This window comes from Corvus cornix, chromosome 2 (genome assembly GCF_000738735.6).
Source record: "Corvus cornix cornix isolate S_Up_H32 chromosome 2, ASM73873v5, whole genome shotgun sequence".
NCBI lineage: Eukaryota > Metazoa > Chordata > Aves > Passeriformes > Corvidae > Corvus > Corvus cornix.
Window position 1 is genome coordinate 146620421 of NC_046333.1, and position 22955 is coordinate 146643375.

At 39.8% G+C, this 22955-nt stretch overlaps 1 protein-coding gene across 1 annotated transcript in view; it reads left to right on the forward strand.

Annotated features, from left to right (window-relative positions):
• TG (thyroglobulin) overlaps nucleotides 1-22955 on the forward strand; it is a 149399-nt gene that overhangs the window by 36418 nt on the left and 90026 nt on the right. Inside the window, exons 21-34 of the mRNA XM_039549565.1 lie at nucleotides 903-1052; nucleotides 2570-2740; nucleotides 6429-6551; nucleotides 8268-8383; nucleotides 9004-9112; nucleotides 10282-10479; nucleotides 12478-12645; nucleotides 13179-13244; nucleotides 13947-14027; nucleotides 16145-16282; nucleotides 17410-17586; nucleotides 18542-18653; nucleotides 19171-19250; nucleotides 20765-20908. Coding sequence (XP_039405499.1) covers nucleotides 903-1052; nucleotides 2570-2740; nucleotides 6429-6551; nucleotides 8268-8383; nucleotides 9004-9112; nucleotides 10282-10479; nucleotides 12478-12645; nucleotides 13179-13244; nucleotides 13947-14027; nucleotides 16145-16282; nucleotides 17410-17586; nucleotides 18542-18653; nucleotides 19171-19250; nucleotides 20765-20908 — 1833 coding nt within the window. The remainder of the gene's footprint in view (nucleotides 1-902; nucleotides 1053-2569; nucleotides 2741-6428; nucleotides 6552-8267; nucleotides 8384-9003; nucleotides 9113-10281; nucleotides 10480-12477; nucleotides 12646-13178; nucleotides 13245-13946; nucleotides 14028-16144; nucleotides 16283-17409; nucleotides 17587-18541; nucleotides 18654-19170; nucleotides 19251-20764; nucleotides 20909-22955) is intronic.

The window sequence follows — 22955 nt, forward strand, 5'->3', positions numbered from 1 at the left end:
AAAGTTTTTCACTTTGTCAAAGTCCCAAAATATACATTTGATAGTGTTTTGAAGGAAATCTACATCTGGAAAGCAGCTGTGAAATAACAAGCAGAGGTATTGTCCTGCAAATATGTCTGTGACTCTTCTGCTTTAATGTTAATTTGAATGCTCTGGAGGGAAAGACAGTATTCCATGACATCCCAGAAGACAAAGAATTTTCTTTGTAAAATGCAACAGGTCAGCTGGAAGCATTGCTCCTGATTGTTTTGAAAATTCTATATACACGAACTAAGAACATCACTAAGAACATATTTTTGTTTGTGTTTGGGTTGTCATGTGCACAACTAGTGACTTTTAATCCAGCCATTACTGTTTAGTTTGGAAGTGCTTAACAAAAATTTCTGTGGCAGGAATTCTGAATGAAAGTGCTACCATATGGTGGATTTCTGTATGATGGTTTTGGAGTTTCTGCTCCTCACAGCCTTCCTGTTTCTGTTTGTAGTGTTAGAAGTTAATCTTTTTCTAGATTGTGTTCCTTTGTTTTCTTTCACAACTTATCCACCTGCATTATCTTACTACAAATGGATTTGACAGATGGAAGTCAGGCCTGGACTTGGCCTTTCCAAAGAGCTTCATGTGCACTAATTCAAGAACAGGTTTAGGGTGATCTGAGAAAACAAATCACAGCCTATATTCCTGTCATTGATGAGTTTAATGATCACTTAAGGAGTGTTTGCTTTGTTATACTTAGAAATATATATATTAAGAGCTTGAAGCCTATGGGAAATCTATCAGCACTATAAATAAATAAATATATATATATATACACACACACACACATATATACCCACACATGTGTGTGCAAATGCCAGAACTGGTTGAATTCCAAACGAGTAATGAGGTGATTGTTCTCTTTGCAGTTGTTTGTCCTCCGGGCAGTTATTTCCAGGACGAGGAATGCATTCCCTGCCCTCTTGGCTACTATCAGTATCAGATGGGACATTCCTTCTGTATCAAGTGTCCTGTGGGCAAAACTACCAGCTCCTATGGGGCAATCAGTGCTGATCACTGTAAGTTGAACTCATTTTTTCCATATCCTTTATATTCTGGCTTCAAATAACTAATGATTTTTTTTTATTCATCTCTAAGTAAAAAAAAAAAAAACCCACAACCTCCCTCTGGGGGTTTTTGGATGGATATGATCCCTTCTGCATACATTCAAAAGCATTTTACAAAGTCCAAACTGTCTGGTGTTGTGACCAAAAATGCATGAGAAACAAGTGGTCAGTCTCATCCAGGATGTTGTGGTTCCTCTAGACATGTTCATTGTCCTCAGGAATGATATCTGGGTGTTCAGTATCAGTAAGAAACTTCTTATGCAGTTCATTTATTGTCACTTTCATGAACTCTAAAATAGTCTTGTTTTGTACAGCTCTTTCCCCTGCAAATACAAACACTTCTCACAAGGCAATTATTGAAATGTTCACTAAAACTGGTGAATTCAGCTTAAATGATTTGGTTTTTTTCTTGCAGTTCTGTACAGAAAATCAGTTATTAGGTCCAAATTCAGTTTTGTCTACAGAATTATCTTATATAAAAATAAGATAAAAATAAGAGTACCAAGAATGGGGGCTTCTTGGGAGTGTCATTGAGTATATGGTCTACTTTGTTCTCTTTCAAACTATTTGTTCTCTTAGGTGGGATAAACCCCCATTTTTATTGTAATGTCTCTTAATATCAATTAGCTCTTTGCCTGCAGTTGTCATTCTTCTTTTCCCTGTGTGTTTCCTGGGTAGGTATTGGACTTGTGTTCTTAAAAGTTTGCTCCTTAGGGTTTAAAAACTTGTACTTGCAATTTTCTTTGCTAAATCTGCTCCCTGCCTGGTTTCACTTTACCTTTGTGCTGCACCTCTGCCAGCCCTCTCCAAAAGCCAGGTTACACATTATCTTCCTACTTTCTTTCATTCCCTGATGTCTCCTTGCAGAGTCTGAAGAGTTTTTCTGAATTAATTGCTGTGATAGCTCTTCTCATTGCTCACAACATTCCACAGATCCACTGCAGCAGGCATTGTATGAAAATAGAGTTCCTCCTCTGTACTTTGCTTTACAGTACTGGAAATACATCAACAGAGATTTGATGCATGACTGAGAATCCAAGAAATGTTTGAAACACAAACTGAAGTAGCAACAAAGCAGTGAGACTACCATGCTCTAGAGCATGAAACTCCGTGCAAATCATAGCTTAATTTTCAGTGAAATCTCTGCTGTGCTAAGGGGACTTCTGTCCTACAGCATTGATCATTGTCTTACTGCATTGACAGGACCAGTGGCTGCACAGGAGGTTCCCCCTGAACATCAGAAAATGTTTTTACTTTGAGAACAAACAAGCACTGTCTCAGGCTGCCCAGGGAGGTTGTGTACTCCTTTTCCATCTGGAAATGGTTCTGGGCAGCCCAGGTGGCCCTGCCTGAGCAGGGGGCTCTGACCTTATGACCTCCAGAGGTCCTGTCCAGCCTCTGCCATTCTGTGAAACCCTGTGGCAGCATTATCAAAGCTCCTTTTTCCTTCCCTTGCTCACTTGTAACAGGTGTCACATCCTGCCAGAGCAATGAGCAGGGCCTGCAGTGTGATGAAAGTGGCCAGTATAGACCTTCCCAGCAAGACCCTGACACCAAGAAGTCCTTCTGTGTCAACAGCTTTGGAGCAGCATTGGACTGGACAGAAACAGAGGATCTCCTTACAGATGACCAGTGCTTGGGTAAGTGACAGAAGCATATCTTGGATATGTTTTGACCCCACATAGGTGAAACCTCCTTATGAAGAGATTAATCACTCCACAGCTTATGGGGATTCGCTGTCCCATAGTTATTCACTTTCCCATACTTGTGCCCTCTGCCTTAAGCCACATTTCTCCTTAGTTTTGCATTTCTTGATGACACTGGGGAAGTTATTTCTGGTAAGGGAAGAGAGAGAAGCAGGTTTCCTGCACTCTCAGATGGCTGCCATCTTTTGATGTGTCCTGACCTCATGCTCTCTGCTTGGAAACCCAAAAGAATAATGAGAGGGCTAATGAGAAAGGAGCAGAATTATTAATTTCTTTGTAAAATTATCCCTCATCAGTATATTCATGGAAAATAGACTATTTTCAGCGATGACCTCACAGCCACAACATAACATCACCCTCTGGGCCCCTGCTGTAAGGTATCTGACTTGGGGAACACATCCTGGCAGGCTGGGGGAGGTTACTTCTGCTTGAACACAGCTGTTAAATGCTGGTTCTCAAGGATGAAAAACTTGAAAAAACAAAGAAAGTAATCTATCAAACAGTCCCCAGACTGCCTGCAGTAAGATCTAATTACTCCTCTCAGCCTCAAAGCTTTTGCTTTTTCCCAGAAGTTTTTATATGCTCATCATATGATTGGTATTGAATTTAATGGAATATTCTGTTTAGAAACTGATGTCATGGTGTGCTTTGAGTTAGACAATGTCTTACGACAAGTGTGATCAGTGGAAGGAGTGTGAACTGAAAGTCCTCGGTTGTGAAGAGGTTGCAAAACTATCTTCTCTTAAAATAGCTTTTTTTCCCATTAAGCAAACTCATAGACTAATCATAGTCATGAACCTCAGGTGAAAGCCTCTGTTGCCCTCAATCACAGCGTAGTTGAGATGTTTCTCCGGGGAGAGGACTCAGGATCTCAATTCTGTTGCCATGAATCTTTCTGCTTGGGCATTTCTGCCTCTCCCTAGGGTGGAACCGTTGTAGATACCTGTACTTGTTTTTGTGGATCATGCTAGAGGTATCACTACAAATATTTATGACTGTTGAAAATTCAAGGTTTAAAAAACAGCAACAATGTGTCATAGAATCATAGAATGATTTGTGTAGGAAGGGACCTTAAAGACCATCTCATTCCAGCACCCTTGCCATGGGCAGGGATGCCAGCTAAAAATCAGGTAGCTTGGGGTCCCATGAACACCTAAGAAATCTGTTTACTTGGTTGGGTTTTTAAATAATAATTTGCTAATTTAATTTTTTTTTCTTTTAAAGATCATGCTGCATTTCCAGAAATCATAGTGCGAAGTGAAACTGTTTATCTCTATTTTTACTTTTCCCCCCTGCCTCTGCTATTTCCCTTAACTGAATTCAGCACACAGCAAGAGAGTAGGGGCTGAAGGCTGATCTTGCTTTGACAAGAGGCAGGCACTTGGGAAGGGTCACCAAAACCCAGCTGGTCTTTGGTTTTTGAGTCTTCAGACAGAAGAAGAATTGCTTTGTATGAATGCACAGGAATAAGCTGTAACAACCATGGCTCATTATTACTGTTGTCTCTCTTGTTATATTTTAGGCCACTTAACATTTACACTTAACATTTATTACTTAACATTTATTATATGAGGGTTGGGACTAGGTGATCTTTAAGGTCCTTTCCAACCTAAACCATTCTATGATTATGTGATTACAGCAAAAGAAGGACCTAGAGCTTTACTCCAGTAATAAGCGAGATAGGGAATTTCTGCTCTGCACTAAGCCTGTGAAATGATTTTATGACTGCAATTTTTTAATCTATCTTTGAAATAAAAAACCACAATTCAAAAATTTAAAGAAAGGCAGCTTTTCTATTATTTTTTCAATGTTTTCAGCTTACTGTTTCATAATGCTTTCTATTTTTTCTCTACTTTTCTCCCATATTATTGTATTGAATACATATTGTATTCAATAATATTGTATTCAATAATATGGGAGAAAAATAGAGAAAAAATATTTTCTCTTCAAAATGGAGAGGTGGGATGAAACCGGAATTAGGGGTTGAAATCAGAAGAAAAGAAAAACACTTGAGAGTGTAATTTTTAAAATTTGAATATTGGAATAGAAATGAGGGCAGTTTTTAACAAGGCATCACTGCACATTTCAGATGCAGAAGGGATTCAATTTCATGCAGAAGTTAGCTAATGCTCATACTTTGGTGCCCCGTGTTTCTAGGAAGGAAAAAACTTTCACTTCTGCTTGCACCATATTTCTTCCCTGTCCCCATCCAAGCTGGAGTGCAAGGATTTTCTTGTGCTAACCATTTGACAAACCCATGTGGGTTTCTTTCTGAGCAGAAATGATGGTTTTATCAAAAGCACCTGCTGACTCAGCCCTGACAGTAGTAGACATTTGCTTCTGATTTAGCCCTGACTGTTTTTCTGTAGAGTACAAATGATTATTTGAAGAACTTATCCCTGACTTTTACTTTGTGGTTTATCCAGACCTTTCAGGGAGAGAGGGCTGTGATCCTCCGGCTGGACCTCTGCGCCTGTGAGCCCGGGGAAAGAAGGGCTGATCTTCCAGCTCTTCCATGGGCAGATGTCTCCCACAGCTATGATCACACCAAGGCTCCTGCTTTTACCCTCCTTTTAGGTCTAGGCCAGGTGTTGGCTGCAAGGAGCCTGAGGTTTGCCTTCACTTGGGTCCTTTAGAGAAGTTTGGTCACCAAGGGATGATGCTAAGTCACCACATTCTTCTCTTAATCACAGAATGGCTTGGGTTGGATGGGATCTTAAAGATCCTCTACTTCCAACTCCCCTGCCACAGGGAGGGTTAATGTGCTGTGCTCGCTCCAGTGTTCTGGTGTATCAATCTGTGGACACACTGTGCCCAACCCCTTGGTAATACAGGTAGTAACAACCTCAGCAGGGTGGTGGTGGCACTGTGTGTCCCTTCACCAGTCTGTAATCCTCTTCAGGGCACAGCCAGGGCCAAACCTTCTGGAGTCTGGATTAGATTCCTCACCCCATGTAGTGACCTTTGGGGTTTGCATCTCTAGACCCCATGAGCTTTTCCCGGTGTGTGAACAGTGCTGCTTGTCAGACTCCTCACACACAGGTGCAGTGGGTCCAGTGCAGAGGGAGCAGATAAAAGGGTTTGGTCAGTAAAGTGACAGTCAGGTTTTAAAAGTGGAATGCAGGAGTAATAAAGCAACATGTAGGACATACTACCTTGGATATCGCTCTGGGCCTGAAGTCAGTGGAGATCAGGCTGTTGTGTTTCTGGAGACAAGTGATAAGGCTCCTGGATTTCCTGTCTAACCAAGTGCTGTTGGAGCTGGCTCTTGTTTCTGTGACTGTTTTGTAGAAAGTTGGTTCCCCCTTTGACTCAATAGTTCATGAACAAGTAATGCGAGATGGCAGGTCTGCTGCTGGAAGAGAAGCCTCACTGGAAAGTAAAATCCCAGCCCACTCCTGGCTAACTGATTTTTAAAACATCTTGTGACTTTTTTTTTCAAAGCAGAAATTCTACTCTCATGCCAGCCGTCTCCTGCATTATCTGTGAGGTTATGGTACATCATTTAATGAGCAGACCTCTCTCCCCACAGAATTCTTCAATTTCTACCTACAATCTTTGTCTGTTTGCAGTGTGGGAACTGATAATACTACCTGGTTGGATCTTTTTTGTCTTTTTTTAGTGCTCAGAAAGTTTGAAAGAGTTCCTGCCTCCAGCCTGATTTATGGATCAGAAGAAGCTCAAATTCTTCAGTCTCAGTCATTTGGGGGAGACCTGCAAAGTACATTTTTTCAGTGCATTTCAGGTGAGAAAACTGAGAAAAGCTGGAGAGACAACACTGACCATCATGGAAAATAATAATCTTTTTATATGATGAGTTTATAGTTAAGTTCATAGATGAACTGTGTGTTCTGCAGTTTGGCACCAATTCACTGCAAGGTATTTACAGCTTTTGGTGACCTTGGTTCAGGGAAGAGATCAATGTTTCTTTCAGATAGAAGTCTTCTGACTTTACATACCACTTCAGACCAGTCATCTGACTTTAAAGCCAGTTGGTGTAGTTTGCAATACGGATGAGGACTGAGATTTAAACCAGGAAACGTTCATCAGACTGTGCAGATGTGCAGACAAAAGAAGGATTAGGTGTTCAGGACATATGAAAACCAAGCTTTTACCTCTTCACAAATTACCTGATTGGCACATAAAATAGGAATAATCATCCTTGCTTACATCAGAAGAGTATTGTAAAGAGTGCAGAGGTATTCTTCTGCCAAGTCTTACAGTCTATATAATATGTTGCATCTGGTTTTAGTTGGTTCAGAATAATCTCAAACTAAGAGGAATCACCACACTGTTTTCAGGGTGCTTTGAGTCAGTCTCACCTTGTGTCTCCTAAGGCTCACGCTGTGAAGGGAGGCAGAAGGGATATGTTCAAAGTAAAACCACCCTGGCAATAATAACACAGATGTCCTGTTTGTAAGGCACATAGCAAAATTCTGACAAATCAGTGGCTTTGTGTCACTTGCCATGGTCTAGCTGGAGCAATCACCTCTCCTGCTAAGAATTGAATATGTAAAGCCTTTTATGTGTTACTAGAATGATCTTCCTGCACCAGCTCATCCTGGCTGTCTACTGTTAAGATTTCTTGCACCTTCCCCTGCAAATGGAGACCTTCAAAAGCAAGACACTGAACTGAGAGAGCCTGAGAACGAACCTGGGGAGGAAATCATGCCCCTTTGCCAACCAATCTGATTCTGTGCTCATAGCTGTATTTTCTTTATAAGTTATGTAAATGGCAGCACTACTACAAAGTGTTACTGCTGGAGTGCCCATTGCAGGGTAAGGGTTGATCTTTCCCTCTCTTAGTCCCTGTAAGGTCAAATAGCTCAGCTTGCATTTCTGCTGATGTTTTGATTTAAGTTGGTTGATTTTATACTAAATACATTTGGAAAGTGTTTTTCACTTGTGCTAGGAGCAAAGCTGTGGGAGCAAGTTAATGGTGAAAGTGTCAGGGCAGAAGGATCTTCAGCCACTCCTAAATCTGGAGGGGATGGCTGTTTCTCCCTTACAATGGCCAGGGGATTGCTGCACGGGCAGCCAGCATGATTGAAGGATTTGATGCTTCCCTCCTTCCTATCACTCCGATATCTGTCACAACCTCCTTGCCATGGGGTTACTGTATCAGGCAGATTGATGTGTTGGCAAAGTGGTTCATGAGAGTCCTGTCTCAGGCAAAATTATCCAGCAGACTTTAAATATTTGGTGGCTGTTTAGATCTGTCTCAGCTGTTTATATCATCAGGTGATGAGCAGCTTTTTGCATGAATTTAATTCAATTTAAAATCCTTAACCCTCTACTAAAATAGTTGAGTACTAAAGTTCATTTGGCTAATTAAAGTCATGTGCTTGCAGCCTGATAGACGTATGGAAATCTAGGTAAACGGCAGTAAGCACTGGAATTAGTAGCAAACATTTTGCATGTGAAGTGCTAGGAAACATAAAATTTCTTTCCTGTTTTTCAGGCTGTGAGAGAGAAGATTCCTGTGGCTTTGCAACTGTAGCTCCTGCTGGTACTGAAGTGCTCTGTGAATTATACAGCGCTGCTGAAGTCAACTTCAACTGCACCACCTCTGGATTGGTAACAATGATCATATTTAAAAATATATGTTTATCATAGTGCTGTGTGTTCAATATAAGTAGACAAGATCACAGAACAAAGGCAGGTTCTTACCTGACCCTTGGACAGTGCTCTTCCCTATGGCAGTAATAAATCCCTGCAAGTTGGTAAAGAAACTACACCCGGATGTTTCCAGAAATGACATCTGAATACCTCAGTGTTTGGTTGAAACATCACACAGCGCTGTTATTCCTGCAGACAGGATATCAGGTTGATTTAAAAATCTGGATAGTCCAAACTGGAAGTAGTCAGGTTGGTAATCAGGTCACCTGAAACAATCATACTTTTTGAGTCCCTTCCTCTAGACCAGGGTTTGAATTCTCTGCTCTTTATACTGTACTATTTTCCTATTCACTATTTCCTATTTCAAACAGCAATGTGGCATTGAGGAGATAGATCTCAGTTTGAGAGAGTAAAAAATGTCTTTATGAGATAGAATAAAAAATGTCCACATGGAGTTGTGCTGTGATAACCTTTGTGGGTGCTCATTCCTCCCCACGAGTTTCTTAATAAAGAAAATTCATTTAAGGAGAGGAAATCAATTAGGTTGTATTATTTAGCTTGCCTGTTTTCTCTCTCAGGTGCAAGGTGTCTTGGGTAACCCTGCTGCCACTGGCATCAGTGGCCTCAGCTGCTTGCTTCGTGTCAGGAACCCAGAGGGAGATGCACTGATGGTCTATTTGAAGAGAGGTACCAGATGTGAATCACTCACCTAAATCTGACTCTGTGCCCAAGCTGGTAGTTGTTTCTGTAGAGGATCATGACTAAATGTCGGAAGCATCTTTGTTTAAGAAGACAAAACACTTTTTAAAGCTTAAGGTTTAGTGACAGTCAAGAAACTTCAGCAAGTCTTCCCTTCACATTCTGTTCCCTAGAAATAAGGAATACAGCTTTTTTAAGCCATTTTGATGGCTTTTGCCAACCATTAGTCTCATAAAAACTCAATTTCTTTCCAATATATTGTCCTATTCAGTTCTGTTGTGTTGTGATTTCTCTTTATTAAGCAGTTTGTTTGAATATAGAAGGCATTATTAATGACCAGCTTGTACATAATTTAACAGTTCGCATTACTTTTGATTGTGAATTGTTCTAGTAATATACCAGCCAAGAAGTAAACTGCTCTCCATGAATCCCAAAACATTTCAGCTGAACTAATGAATGCATGAGACAAATTTTATTTATTTATTTATTTATTTATTTATGGCCTGAGTGTGGCTGATAGCACCACATCCATTGTGCGTCCAGCTTTAAGCCTCATGCCAAACTGGAAGCAAGATAACCAAATGCAGAATGCTGCAGGGTTTGAGTCAAAACTCTCTGCTCTCACTGTTTTCTTTGTACTTTCTATCCAAGACTCTGAGTCTCTATTTATTAGTATTAATAAAAATAAGGATCTAAGTCTCACTTGAAAAAAAGACAAGTCCCCAAGACTTGTTGCAATCAGTGTAATCTTGTTGATACCAGATCTACTCTAGATTTCTACATCCAAAATTCTATGGCTCATGCCCTCCTAGTCAGCAGGAGCTTTAATTGGCCACATTACACATTTTACCTTTTAAATGAGATAAGTTTATTTCATTTTTATCTGGGAGTTACTAACAGTGCTTGAAGGTGGAATATTGCCAACCTTACTGCATGCATCAGTTTAGGAGCTCTTTGCTGGCCATACATTATGACCAGCAAGAATAATGGCCCCAAAACATTTGATGATCTTGTATTGCTTCTGAAACTCAAAGTCTAGAAAAGGACTTTTAAAACTGAGTTTTGATCATAAAACTTTCAACCAGCTCCAGTCTGCAAGCAATTCAGAAGCATCCCTTGAGCTCCTCTGGAGCTTCTTTCCCATTCTGTCTACCCAGGACAGGAATTTACCTCCTCTGGACTCAAGGCCTTTGAGAGGACTGGCTTCCAGAACGTGCTGTCCGGCGTGTACCGCTCCGTGGTGCTCCCAGCAGCCGGCACATCCCAGACTGATGCTCAGCTGCTCTGCAGACAGGAGTGCAGCCAGGACTCCTGCTGTGATGGATTCATCCTGAGCCAGCTCCCGCTGGATGGAGGTACCTCCTGACTGCACTGAAAGAGTTCTGCTGTGGGAAACCAATGCTAAATGAGTAGAAGTCATTGCTGGGCACAGTACCCCCACCTTTGCATCATACCGGTGTCAGCAGCCTGTCTCTACATCACTGGCACTTATTGGTGTTGTCAATGTTTGAGTAATGCCCAAGACTTAATCTGTAGCAGTAAAGACCTGAGGTAGCAACCTGCTCTTGGAACAAAATGGACATTTTGAAGGGCTAAACCTGACAGAATTCCAGCAGTGTTTGGGCAATGCTCTTTGGAACATGGTGTGACTCTTGGGGCTGTCCTGTGCAGGGCCAGGAATTGGACTCAGTGATCCCTGTGGGTCCCTCCAACTCAGCCTATTCTCTCTGTGTGTGTGACATCTCATCCTGGTGAGATAAATCATTCTGAAAACACCTCTCTCTGTACTCAGCACAGCTTAGTGGCCAGAAGTTGGTTCCTTTCAGCCAATGCAGAAGTTAAGAAGGTGCCTCCAGACAGAGTTCTTGTAGTGCAAATGAAAATCAGCTCCCTTTTAACAGCAGGAAAAAAGGATGCTAAACAGAATTATGTTACATTAATGCATGCAGGAATGCTAAAATCTCCCAGGTCTGGGTGTCTAGCTAGGACAGCAAGTGGGAGTGGGATGGATGGAGCCTGGCAGAGGTGGGACTTTGGCAGAACTAGATTTTTGCCAGCAAGTTTAAGCACTTTATGTCAGTACACACTTTTTATAGCTTAAAATTCACATGGTACTGACTTTCCCCTTGGAGATGCATTTCCTGTAGGAAATGTGAAGTTCTAAATGACATGCCTCAAGTATTTAAGATGGGCTCTATCAACAGTGAGGAGTTGGACTTAAAGATTTTTGTGGGTCCCTTCCAATCCAGGATATTCTATGATTCTGTGAAATCCAGGCATGTGCTAGTGGCTGCTATGTGACAAGCACTTATCCAGTTTGGAGTGGAAACTAATCCTAAATTTATGAAAATCTGTGAAAATCTGTCACAAATTATCTGTGAAAATTGTCAAGAAGATATTTCCAGAAAATTTTTTGTTTTGGCATGTCATATTTTTTTACATCAAAATATTCTAGATGATCTTGTGAAGTCCATTTCTCTATATATTTACCATCAGATTTTGGATTCTCTCACTTGTGAGTGTAGAAGGTGAATGTTGTAGAGCTCTCTGTTTAGTTGGTGTGACCTATTTGGATCACTACTGCAGTTCAGTACTGCAGATCAGTACCAAATGCATTATTTGGACTTAAGCGTTAAAAAAAAGAAAAAAGAAGGAAAAGGTAATATATTCAGTATCTCATGTACCCAGTCCATAAAAACAAACTAGAGAGGGCGCTGTAAAACCTTAGAAGTGCCTGAGCTGTGACAGCAAGTGCAAGTGTAAAACCACAGCCTGAGCTGTGACAGCAAGTGCAAAGCAAGAGCTGAGTATTAGAAGTTATGGGAACAGATACCAGAACATGTGGCCTTAAACTTGCTGGTCCCCCGACTCACATCACAGTGCTGGAGGAGACTCAGGCCTGGGATGACTGAAATCAGGCACCAGTTCAGGAAACCATTGCAGTAAAAATATGTATGTGCTTTTTTTGGTTCAGAACCTGAGACTGTAAGACCATCAAAGGATTGGATGTGTCTCTGTGGTGCTATAAAGTGCTGAGAACATTGTTGGGTATTATCAGATAATACTATTATTTTATTAGGTGATAATAGTATGTGCTTGAAATCTCTGAAAAACAGCCTACAAATGTTTAGTTTGGGTGTGAGTAGCTAACCTTAGCACTCCAATTTGAGCATATGGCTCTGATTTGCTTATTTGGATTTTTTTTTTTTTGGTAGAGAATGGTATCTCTCTCAGTGTCACAGGTTCAGGTTCAGTTGGCACTTAAAGAAATTATTGGGGGTCTTGGACGAAAAGCTCTGTGTAGGTGCAGAGCATTAGTGGAATGATGCAGCTGTGTCTTTGCCTGCCCCTAGGTACCATTCTGTGCAGCTTGCTGAGCTCCCCAGATGTGCTGATCTGCAGTGCCAAAGGCTGGAATCCAACACCAACCTCAGCCATGGGTGGGATGTGTAACAGCATGAGCTATGACGAGAAGGAGGAGAGATTTTCCTTCACCCTGGGAGGACAAGTGTTCAGTGGAAGTATGTCAGTGAATTACCTCAATTTACATTAGTTCTCTTTAATTGTTGTATAGACTTTGCCTTATTCACCAGCCTGCTCGTGTACTCCAGTGCTTTTTTCAAGTTAATCCATATCACAAGAGAATAAGAATTCTCTGACTGGATGCTTTGTTAGATAGATGGATCTCTCACATTTTGCCACGTGAACATTAATGGAAGTCGGGACTGTGTTCAGTATGTCACTCTGTAGTACTTCCAGCATTTAATTCAGGCAGATCCAAGCCAATATTCTGAAAGAATGGTGAAGTCTGGAGCAAAGATAAAAAGGGAGATGCTCAGATCTGCATGGTAAAAGCAATGATGGGAAATTCAGTAAAGTTTCACACCCTGGACCCAGACTAGCCCCATGACACCTGGGACCTTCTTCCTTAGACTTTTATATTGTAATTAAGGTGATGCATAGTCTAGTGATGTGTTTTCTATGCCATTTCTGAGCATTTAAAAATATCTGTTTAATTTAAACAGCTATTCTAACAAAATTTTTTCTTTAATAGCTTCTCAGTTGGTGGAAGAGGCAGAAAGAAATTTCACCACCTTTCAGGAAGTTTACCTGTGGAGAGGTAAGTTATCTCACAGAATTTCTGACAAAAGCTTATGATGAACTGTAGGAAGTGGCAGATGTCTATTCTATAATGGAAGTGTCATTATCACTTCATTTTATTCTGTCCAAATTAAGACACAACTCAGAAGTCAATTTTGGCAGGGATGTATAATCTGGAGTAATTCTTCTACTGTCAGTTTAATGAAATTTGAGTAAATTCTTGTGTCTGAGAACATGGTTTATTACTTTTAATACCCTTGATATCATACAGACACCTGCCTTTGTCCCATCGGTGTCCAAGTACCATAGTAATTTGGCACTTTAAGCATAATTACATGGGTTATGTTAATTAGCACAATAACTGCATTTTTTTTTCTTTATGAATCCTACCATGTACATGGCAGAACCTGCACAAATGGTTTGTAATAATGCTTTATAAGTGCACACATCCTCCAGAGCACTGATGCTGAATGCAGAGTGATTGAGGATGTGGCATTTACTTTTGTCATCCAAACAATGCATTTTGGTTTAGGTTTTCCCCAGAGGTATACAGACATGGTTTTATTCATTCTCAATTCAACATTTGCTAGAACTACCAAAGGAGTTTTCCTAAGTGGTGCACTTTATATATTTGTTAAATTTTGGGAACTAGGAATTATCTTGTCTTGTGAAAGAAAGATAAAGGGGATTACTCTGCTCTTTGATTCCTGTTTCATTCCAGACTCCGATATGGTCACGAGAATGAAAACCTCTGCGTGTGAGGCTGCTGCTTTGAAGACAGAAAACGACCTTGTGTTATCAGGTATTAGAGCAATAGCAGACAGAGAAGGCAGCAGAAGAGAGCAGAGAAGGGGTGCAGAATTTAACCAGAAAATATAATATATTGCTCCATATGTTCATAATTATATAGGTATTACAAAGTCCAGAGGATTTGTCTTAAGAAGGAAGTCTGATACAGGTTTTGAGAAAGATGTTCAAAATGTAGGCCTGGCTTTATGATTTTTACCTTCCCAGGCCAGGCTGGAAATGAAAGTGTTAAAATGTTCTGTGAAACTGGTTCTTTCAAACTTACTGAACTGGAGAGACACAGGAAATATTAGTTGGCTGAGAAAAAATTTTACATAAACCCAGGAATGAAATCCTTGGCCTGGGTACCTGGGCATCTTTACTGCTACTGACAGTATGGCTGTAAATATGATACTTAGAGAAACCCAGGATGAAACTGCAATCACAAGAGTTTCTTCCATGCATGGTGACAGTGAGGAACCTGTGAACTTCTCTTTGCTCCTTTGTTATTCCAGGGTTTGCTCTTGGTTATACTCAGTCATGCATATGTCCAAAATAATTTGTAGGAAGTTACTGGAGTTCATTTGGGCCTTCAGCACCATAATCCTAAGAGAACGTGAGCAGTGGAGTTTGCTGAGAGCACCTTGTTTCATCTTTAATGAACTGCAATCTTTGCTGAGGAGTCTTGATGAATGTCTGAGGACATGATTTAATATGTGCAAAATTCTAAAGGAAGTGAATTGCTGATTTTGCTTATGAAATTTGAAAGGAAGGTAAAGTAATTAAAAAACCTAAAAATTCCCATTTACCTAGCAGAGCTCCTATACAATTAGGGGTATTTTAAAATAGACTTAAAAAGAGAGGGAAAAACATTCACTTAATACGGTTGGTGAAATTCTCTTCCTTTTACCTGCTAAGGCATGAGTGCAGCCCTCAGGGTTCTTCATTTACCTTGCTGGGGCTGATGATATCATTAAAACCTGCAGTTATGCAAGGAATGCAGTTTTTACCTCCATCCCTAAGTCTTCGTCTTGACACCAGCTGTTTAAGAGAAACTGAAGGTTGAAGTTATGACTTGAGAGGTAACGGGAATTATAGGTTACCTTTTTTAGGAAGTTGTGAATACATCTGGGAAAATGTCTATAGAGCTATTAGGACTTGATAATAATTTGTGAAACACAGGGTAACATATCTTTTCTAGTTTCTGATAGAAAATTCAAAGCTACAGTGCATTTCTAGCTTGTCAGTAGGTGCTTCAGCACTTCAACAGCAATCATCATCATGTCTTTACTTTCCCTTGTTTTCATTATTGTCTGGTTGTTTCACTGCATGTAAGATTAAGCAACACAGTATCTCACAATGTTGGAACTGGGGATGAGACCTGCTGATGGCATTTGATAAATAATAAAGTGTTTATGAAGAAATTTGTAAGAGATCAGTGAAGAGCGTCCATCTCTTTTAATGCTGGACCCTTATAGAAAGGGGATAAATTTGGAAACTGAACAAAATAGCTGTGATTGATTGTTTCAGAGGGAGCTGAGGAGGTATAAATAATTTCACACGTCTAAAGGTCACAGGCAGGTGACAGAAAGGAGTTATTTAATGTGGTCTGTGGGAGCATAAGTTAGGGGAAATGAGGTTAAATGACTGAAATAGGTATTAAGCTTGTCAAGAAAACTTCTAACACTGAGAGGTGTAAAAGCTGCTCAAGGGAATGTAATGAAACTGCTACATTTTGGATTAACAAACCTAGATCGATTAAGGAATTGCAAACATCCTCTGAATCATCATGCTTCACTGTTGGGATATTGTGTTGCACGACAGAGTAGAGAGAACCCTCTAATTTCTAGGAGCTGGGATTTTCATCTAGTTTTTGGATGTTGGAAATAGTCTGGAAGTGCTGTTTTGTGCAGCTGGAAGTGCAGCTTGGTGAGGAGGCATGGCCTACAGGAGAGTCACCGTGGGTGGACAATTCTGTTATTAAAAGCAGCCTTTGGTGTATTCTAGCCCTACAAAATGATTGCAGCTGTTTTACTGTGAAAGGCAGAATTTTATACATAAATAAATTTAATTCATTCCAGATCATAGTTAATTTTTTTGGTGGGATTCTTTGTTTGTTTGTTTGTATCTCAGATTCCACAAAGGATCTTTTCTACCTAATGGACAACAGCCAGATACGAAGTGACCAGAACAATTCTCTCCCTTACCAGCAGTATTGGGTCTTCAGGCAGAAGTACTCAGCTGAGAAAGCTCTGCTTTGGTGTCTGACACGTAAGACATCTTAGAGACTGCTATTCTGTAGGGAATAATAATTAACTAAAAGCTTTTAATAGGTGTTATAATAATGATGAGTAGAAACTTTGGACTTTGAGATTTTATGTAGAAAACCTAAAGTTTTCATGGAAATTGCCAATGGGGCCACCTGTTTCTTCCTTACAGTCTTTGCCTGCCATGGCATGCCCATAATTCACCATCAGGGTTCCCCTGTCATGGGCAAGAGAAGTCAAAGGTGCAGCTTGGGCAATGCTCTGCTGTTCTTGAAATATACCCCTCCAAACAGGGACATGGCACAGTGGTAAAAGAAGATAAAATGCAGATATTTCGGGTTAATGGTAAAGTATATTTTAATGCAGTAAATGGAGGTTTTCTAGCTCTACCAGGAAGTCAGAACTAAGAGTACTAAACAGTGCACAAACATCACTGTAAGAAGTCAGTAGAGCTATTTCTGTTTAAAATTAAGCATTGACATACATTACAGGAGCCATTGCCATGGTAATTGAGAAATGGGTTTGACAGCTTTGGTTCTGTTCTGAAGGTGCTCTATTACCCTGGGGCAAACTTCAGACCAAATTGCTACAAGCAAATGTCTTGAGCAGGTGATTCTAGGAAAGTTATCTTTAATTTTGCGTGGTGCTTGAATGCTCCAGAAATATTTTTTGTAAAACCTTCCTAAGACATTGTAGACATTATTGTCCTTTTTATTTGTTGGAGACCATGACCGATGCAGAGTTCTTTTATGATTATACAATTTGTATATCAGATTTACAAAAAAAGAAAAAGATCTTTATAAATTAAAATATTAAAGAGAGACCAATACATTGGAGTCATGCTTGTCACTGCTGGGGAATTTATCTTCCCGTTTAGATGTGCTGTAACTCCTCCACTGTGCTCTCCAGGTAAACCTGCTCCTCAGTGCCACTAGAGCCAGAATGTGTCCCTCTTTCTCTTGCACTTGTAATGAATTAAATAAATTAATTTGCACAATTAGTAGGATAATACTGAAATTCTCACTTTTAGTTGTTGCTGGTGGATAGCTTTAAGTGCTCTGAAGACATGAAAAGGAGCAGAGAGGGAAAGGAAGCCTCGTGTGTGTAACTGTTCATGACTTTGCTTCCTAGGTTGTGCCCAAGAGGAAGAGTTTTGTCGAATGGCAGATCTGCAAAATGCCACAGACAAATACTTTGTGTGTACCCTCTATCCAGAGGCACAGATTTGTGACAGCAGCATCGACCAAATACCAGGAAACTGTGCAACTGTGCTGCCCTGGCAACCACAGACACTGTACCATAAAATAGGCAAGTTTTGCTATTTGTGTGTATAATGTTTGCTCTCACCCTGGTAATGCAAGTCAGTGTTTTGGCTCTTGATTCTGAGATAAAAAGTCTACATGAATGAATGAGTCCTGCAATGTGATGGTGCAAGGGCAGGTCAGGCTGTCCGGGGTGTGGTTTTTAATTTTCAGTTCAGAATGGAAAGATATTAACCATGAATTTCACTCTCTTCAACTCAGCTATTCCCAAATCAGAGGGTCCGAGTGGATCTCAAATTTGTATACCAGTTTATAGCCCTTTTTATAATATGGGTGAAATAGGAGTGTCATTGGAATGTCACAATTAAAATTTCTACGGTAGCTAAATAATGCAAAAAATTGAAAGCACTAAGTATAATTTTTAAATTTTTAAAATTATTTTTTAGGAAATGCAGAGCTATAGATGTGGATTTTAACCTTTGCTCTTTGAATACTTGGGAAGTTCAGTGTTTTTCTCATAGGGCAGTTGTAAGGAGGCTGGACAAACAAGCCTGTTATCACTGTACAGAAACATGTAATTTTACTGTGACAAATGTGAAGGTCCACTGGACTATGGTATTCAATCATGTCATTTTGGGGAGCCCAAAGGGCAGCATGGGTTGAATAATGTGTGAGCACACTGGAGTCTTCCAATCTGGAACTGTACCCCAGTTTAAGGCCTTGTGGAAGAACTAGCATCAATACAGATCTCACAAACGAAAGGCTTGGCTGGAAGTCTTGCCTTGGCAATGTACCTTGCTCAGCTTTCAGAGCCTTCACTTGGGGAATTTTTATTCATCTTCAGGCTTAACAATCAAAATTTTGCTGTGATAGAACTCTCTTTTAATTGACCAGAGCCCAGCATAGAAATATAGACTGGACCCCTACTATTTGATTACTTGACCAGTATTTGTATACAACAAAGTTAAACTGATTTTTCCAATTTTGTTTTTTCCTTACAGTCACTCTTAAAAGTTCTGTGAAGAGCTTCTACACACGTGTACCATTCCAGAAAGTAACAGAAATCTCAGTGAGGAATAAGACTGACATGAGCAGAAAAGCTGTTTCAGATGGGTAGGACATGACTGTTTTCATTTGTTTTCCCTGGAATTTTAACCATGTGTAAAATTCCAAGGCCTTGTTATGCAGATAAAGGTGATCAGAAATATTGATCCAAGAATTGCATTATTTGGGAGTTTAGTGAAGAGAAAAAAGCATATGGATTAAAGGGTATTTATAATTGAGTTACTATAGAATTATTAATTGTAGACATGAAAATTATTACTTATAATGCTACAAATTACTAGCTGGTCAGTTAGATCTCTTAGTAAGGATACACCAAATCAATTTAGGCTGATATTTTTAGGGCAGATATCAAAATAATAATCTAAATTATTGGATGTATTCTGGTAGATATACTCTGATCAAGCATAATTTCATCTACATATGGAAAACATATGGAAGTGTGTATGAAGTACCATACTGGTTCTTCAGCCTTATTGTGGAAGGCATCTCTACAGGCTCTCAGTGTATAGTGCCACCAAATTCCAAATGTCTAATGATGCTAAGGGTAATGTTGTTCCTTTCCTAGGTTTTTTGAGTGTGAGCGTTGGTGTGATGCTGACCCTTGTTGCACAGGATTTGGCTTTTTTAATGACTCCCAGCTGTCAGGTATTTTTCCCATTTTTATTTTTAAAATAACTTTAAGTCTTTCTTCGTTATCCAAATTTTACCATTCTTTTGCTCTGAAGAGCACTTTAAAGGCCCTTTCAGATCTCATGCACCTCTATTTAGCACCTTTTCGAGTAACCATAACCATTTCTAGGAGTTCAGCCCAATGGCACATTCCACATTTCAGAAATTATTACGAAAACTTCATGAGAATCAGTTCTTAAGAGGCTGCAGTTCCAACAGCAAAAAATTCAAACTGATAAAACTCCAGTTATTTCTCATTCATCAACTTCTCTTCAAAAGTGTTGCTTGACTTCTTTTAGTGATTTTTCCCCTTTTATGTTGTTGCATTTTTCAAAGCCTAAAGGACTCTGAAATCTAAATATTACTGAAATTAGGTGCATGCAAGCACATAATGTCTGTGGATACTCAGGGGCAGTTTAGCCTTTTGGCTTTCTTGGTTCTCTGACCTTCTCTGCTCCCAAATTTTAATCTTCTATTTGAGGAAGAAAGTCTTCAGCTGGTGTTTAAAATTGGATACCACCCAGGTCAAAGTCAATTAAATAGATTTTAGTATATTATTCCAAATTTAGATTTAGGCCACTGAAATGTGTAACTTTGTTTTTGGAAGAGTCATGTGCTGATCAACTCTCCCTGAGGTCATTAGGATGTGCTGTTTTTATAATTCATTTTGGAACTTGAAACACTTCAGAAATGCATATTTTTAATTCCTTTTTTTGTTGAGCAGACAAAATTTTCACTTGGTCAAAAAAAATGAATACCTTAGAAAATTAATCCAGTGTAGTTTAGATAAGAATTAATGTGCAAATAAAAATAGTTGAAAGTTTTCATACCTCCTTATGATCATATGAAATATGAAGTCTTAACTGAATATGACATGGGGTTTCTTTAAATAGTTTGAAAAAAATGACAAATTTTAAGGCACCCAACATGCAAAATGGACACATTTTTAGTTTATCTGATTAATATTTAATATCTGTGACATTTAAGACATCCAGTCTTGGCACTCATATAGTCAAGAGAACTTTCAGTAGTGATTTTAATATGAGCTAAAATCTTCAGTAAAACTGTGTTTCAAACCCTCTATTATTTTTCAGGAACAAAATTATTTACACTCAACTTTGAAAGAATTCTTACCTTCATATAAGTAGGGGACATGTTTCAACATACACGCAGATTTTTAATTGCATTAACCTGAAAGGGCTGCTTGCTCAGAGTCTTGATCTTTGCTCAGTGGAAATCCTCTGTGACCTTGGATCATAATGGATTATAATGCTGGTAACCCACCTTTCCTCACGCTGAATTCATTGGCATTTTTCAAAACTAGTTTCAATAACTTGGCAGATTTTAGGTATTTCCATCCTTTGATTTCTAAGTCAATTGAATTTCATTTAACACTCAGTGGAATCATTCTGTGTTGTCTTTCCTCACAACACTATCTAGAAACGGAAAGTTTCCCTCCTTATTTCTATAACCATGAATGTCCTTGGCAGGTGGAAAGATCGTGTGCGTGACTCTGAACAGCCTTGGAATCCAGACATGTGCTGAGGAAAGAAGAAGTGCTTGGCACATTTCAAATTGCAGTTCACCAGATGCTGAAGTCAAAATACACCCATTTGGCTGGTATCAAAAGCCTGGTAAGTGATGCAGGACACATGACCTTTCTAACAAATTTCTGCACATTTAAGTTTATTATTTAGCTTCAGTGTATAAAAATTCCAGCTTCCAACTGTAGGACCCATTTGCAAGGACCACAAATAGAAAAGGCAAACAAGTATGTGCAAAGGAAAGAAAGGTGCAATTTAATATCCATTTTAATAGAAAAGGAATAGCAATACCTCAAAGATGTATAATTTATTTTCTTAGATTGTATGGGGGAACTTGTGGCCAATGTTGGAATTCAAATATATTTTGCCTCACTGGACAGTCCTGGTCAGGAAAACATTCTTTGTTTCTCACTCCTGGGCTTATGGTTTTATCATCTGTGTGGATGCATAACCTCAAAAGGTTTGGGCTTGCTATAGAATTTAAAATTCACTTTTGGCTGTTTTGGTAAAGAAAGGACCAACACCAAATTCCAAAGTAGCCCTGTATTTTTCAAGCAGTAAGAAGCCATCATGTGTTTAAACAGAAGAGCAGTTATGAGAGGTTGGGTTATTTCTGCAGGAGGAATCAAAACCCCTTCTAGTCAAGGTGGATTTTGTTTTCTGTGGAGAAACAAAAGGTTCTTTTCTTTGTTGAAAACTTTAGATGGATTTGCCATTTGTCATGCTCCTTTTGGGCAGATCTAGTTCTACTTTGTTAGGCTTTGATTTTGCATAACTGAAAAAATAACAAAAACAATTCCCTGCCTGTCCTTTTCCCCCTTTTTGGGAGGACAGCTTGTTACTTGGTCACACAGACCCAGCTCCAGAGTGGAGAGGCCCCATGGGGGCAGGTCTGGGGATGTTGACAGAACCAGGGAAAAAAATCTGAATAAGGAGTACTTTTTCCTGCTTTTACACTCCCTTAGTTCTTGTAGAATAAAGAAGGGCTGATAGCTGAGAGGAGAGGGGGGCACAAAGCATGGATATATGTTGTCCAGGGAATGTGATAGAAACATAATCCAGTTAAAGCTGTGTAGAGATTGATCAGCTATTGTGGCATTATATTGTGTTTTACAGTGTTGATAAAGAAAACCTTCTTTCACACTCTATCTGAAATATGAACTCAATGTTGAGCTTTTCAAGTCCTGCACTAGCCCTATGCCCACAGAACCATCCATGTCCTCCTCTCGTGGGACAGCCCTTGATAAAGGGTGGAGACAGCATGGACTCACTATGGAAGCTGCGAAGGGGTGGGCTGAGGGTCTAGCACTGAGAGGAAGGGAACAACAGCCCTGATAAAGCAATGGCAACATCCTGATGTCAGGGGGAGTTGAGAGGCAGACAGGGGTAAGAGTGAAGAATAGAAGAAAGGTGGAGCGAAGAGGAGACAGCAGAGCTGTAGATACACTTCCCTTTCTTGGAATTGTTTTCCCCTTGTTGGCAAAGAACCAACAAAAAATAAAGGCTGTTTCTCACGTGATGGACAGAAGGACGATGAAGAGGAGCCTGGGGTATATGCAAAGTAGGGAGTGTTAGGAGAGACAGTGACATTTCCTTATGCATCAAGGGAGCTACAGATGTGTTTCCACTATAACATACAGCAAGGCACAGATGTTTATGCAAATGGAGGTATTTACAGACAAAAATTTGTATCGGTTTTGCTGGTGAGTTGAAGGTCTGGGAACCAGGAAAAGGAACGAAAAGGTTCAGAGGCTAAAAAAGGAAAATGAGTGAAATCTAAAGGAGTGATTCACTGTAGGCAGTGGGATGTTAGCATGAAGCAGGGTCTTTGGTTTTATTCCACAGTCTTGTTTGTGGAAGGTATTTCTGTCTCCATGTTTCATAACAGGCTAAGTTGATGTGTGAGCTGTTTGCTGCACAGCACTGCTTATGAGCAGTTTGATTTTGAATAGTCAGAGCTGCAGCCCAGTCAACAAGGAGCAGAGAGTAGCATTTGAAAGAGCTATGGATAGCCCCAATTCTTCACTGCTGTGAACGGGAAAACCTCAGAGTTCTTAGAAACATCTATTGGTTACATGCATGGGAAATACAAAGTGGAAGAAATTAACAGAAAATCAGATCTGTCTTCAGCTTCTGT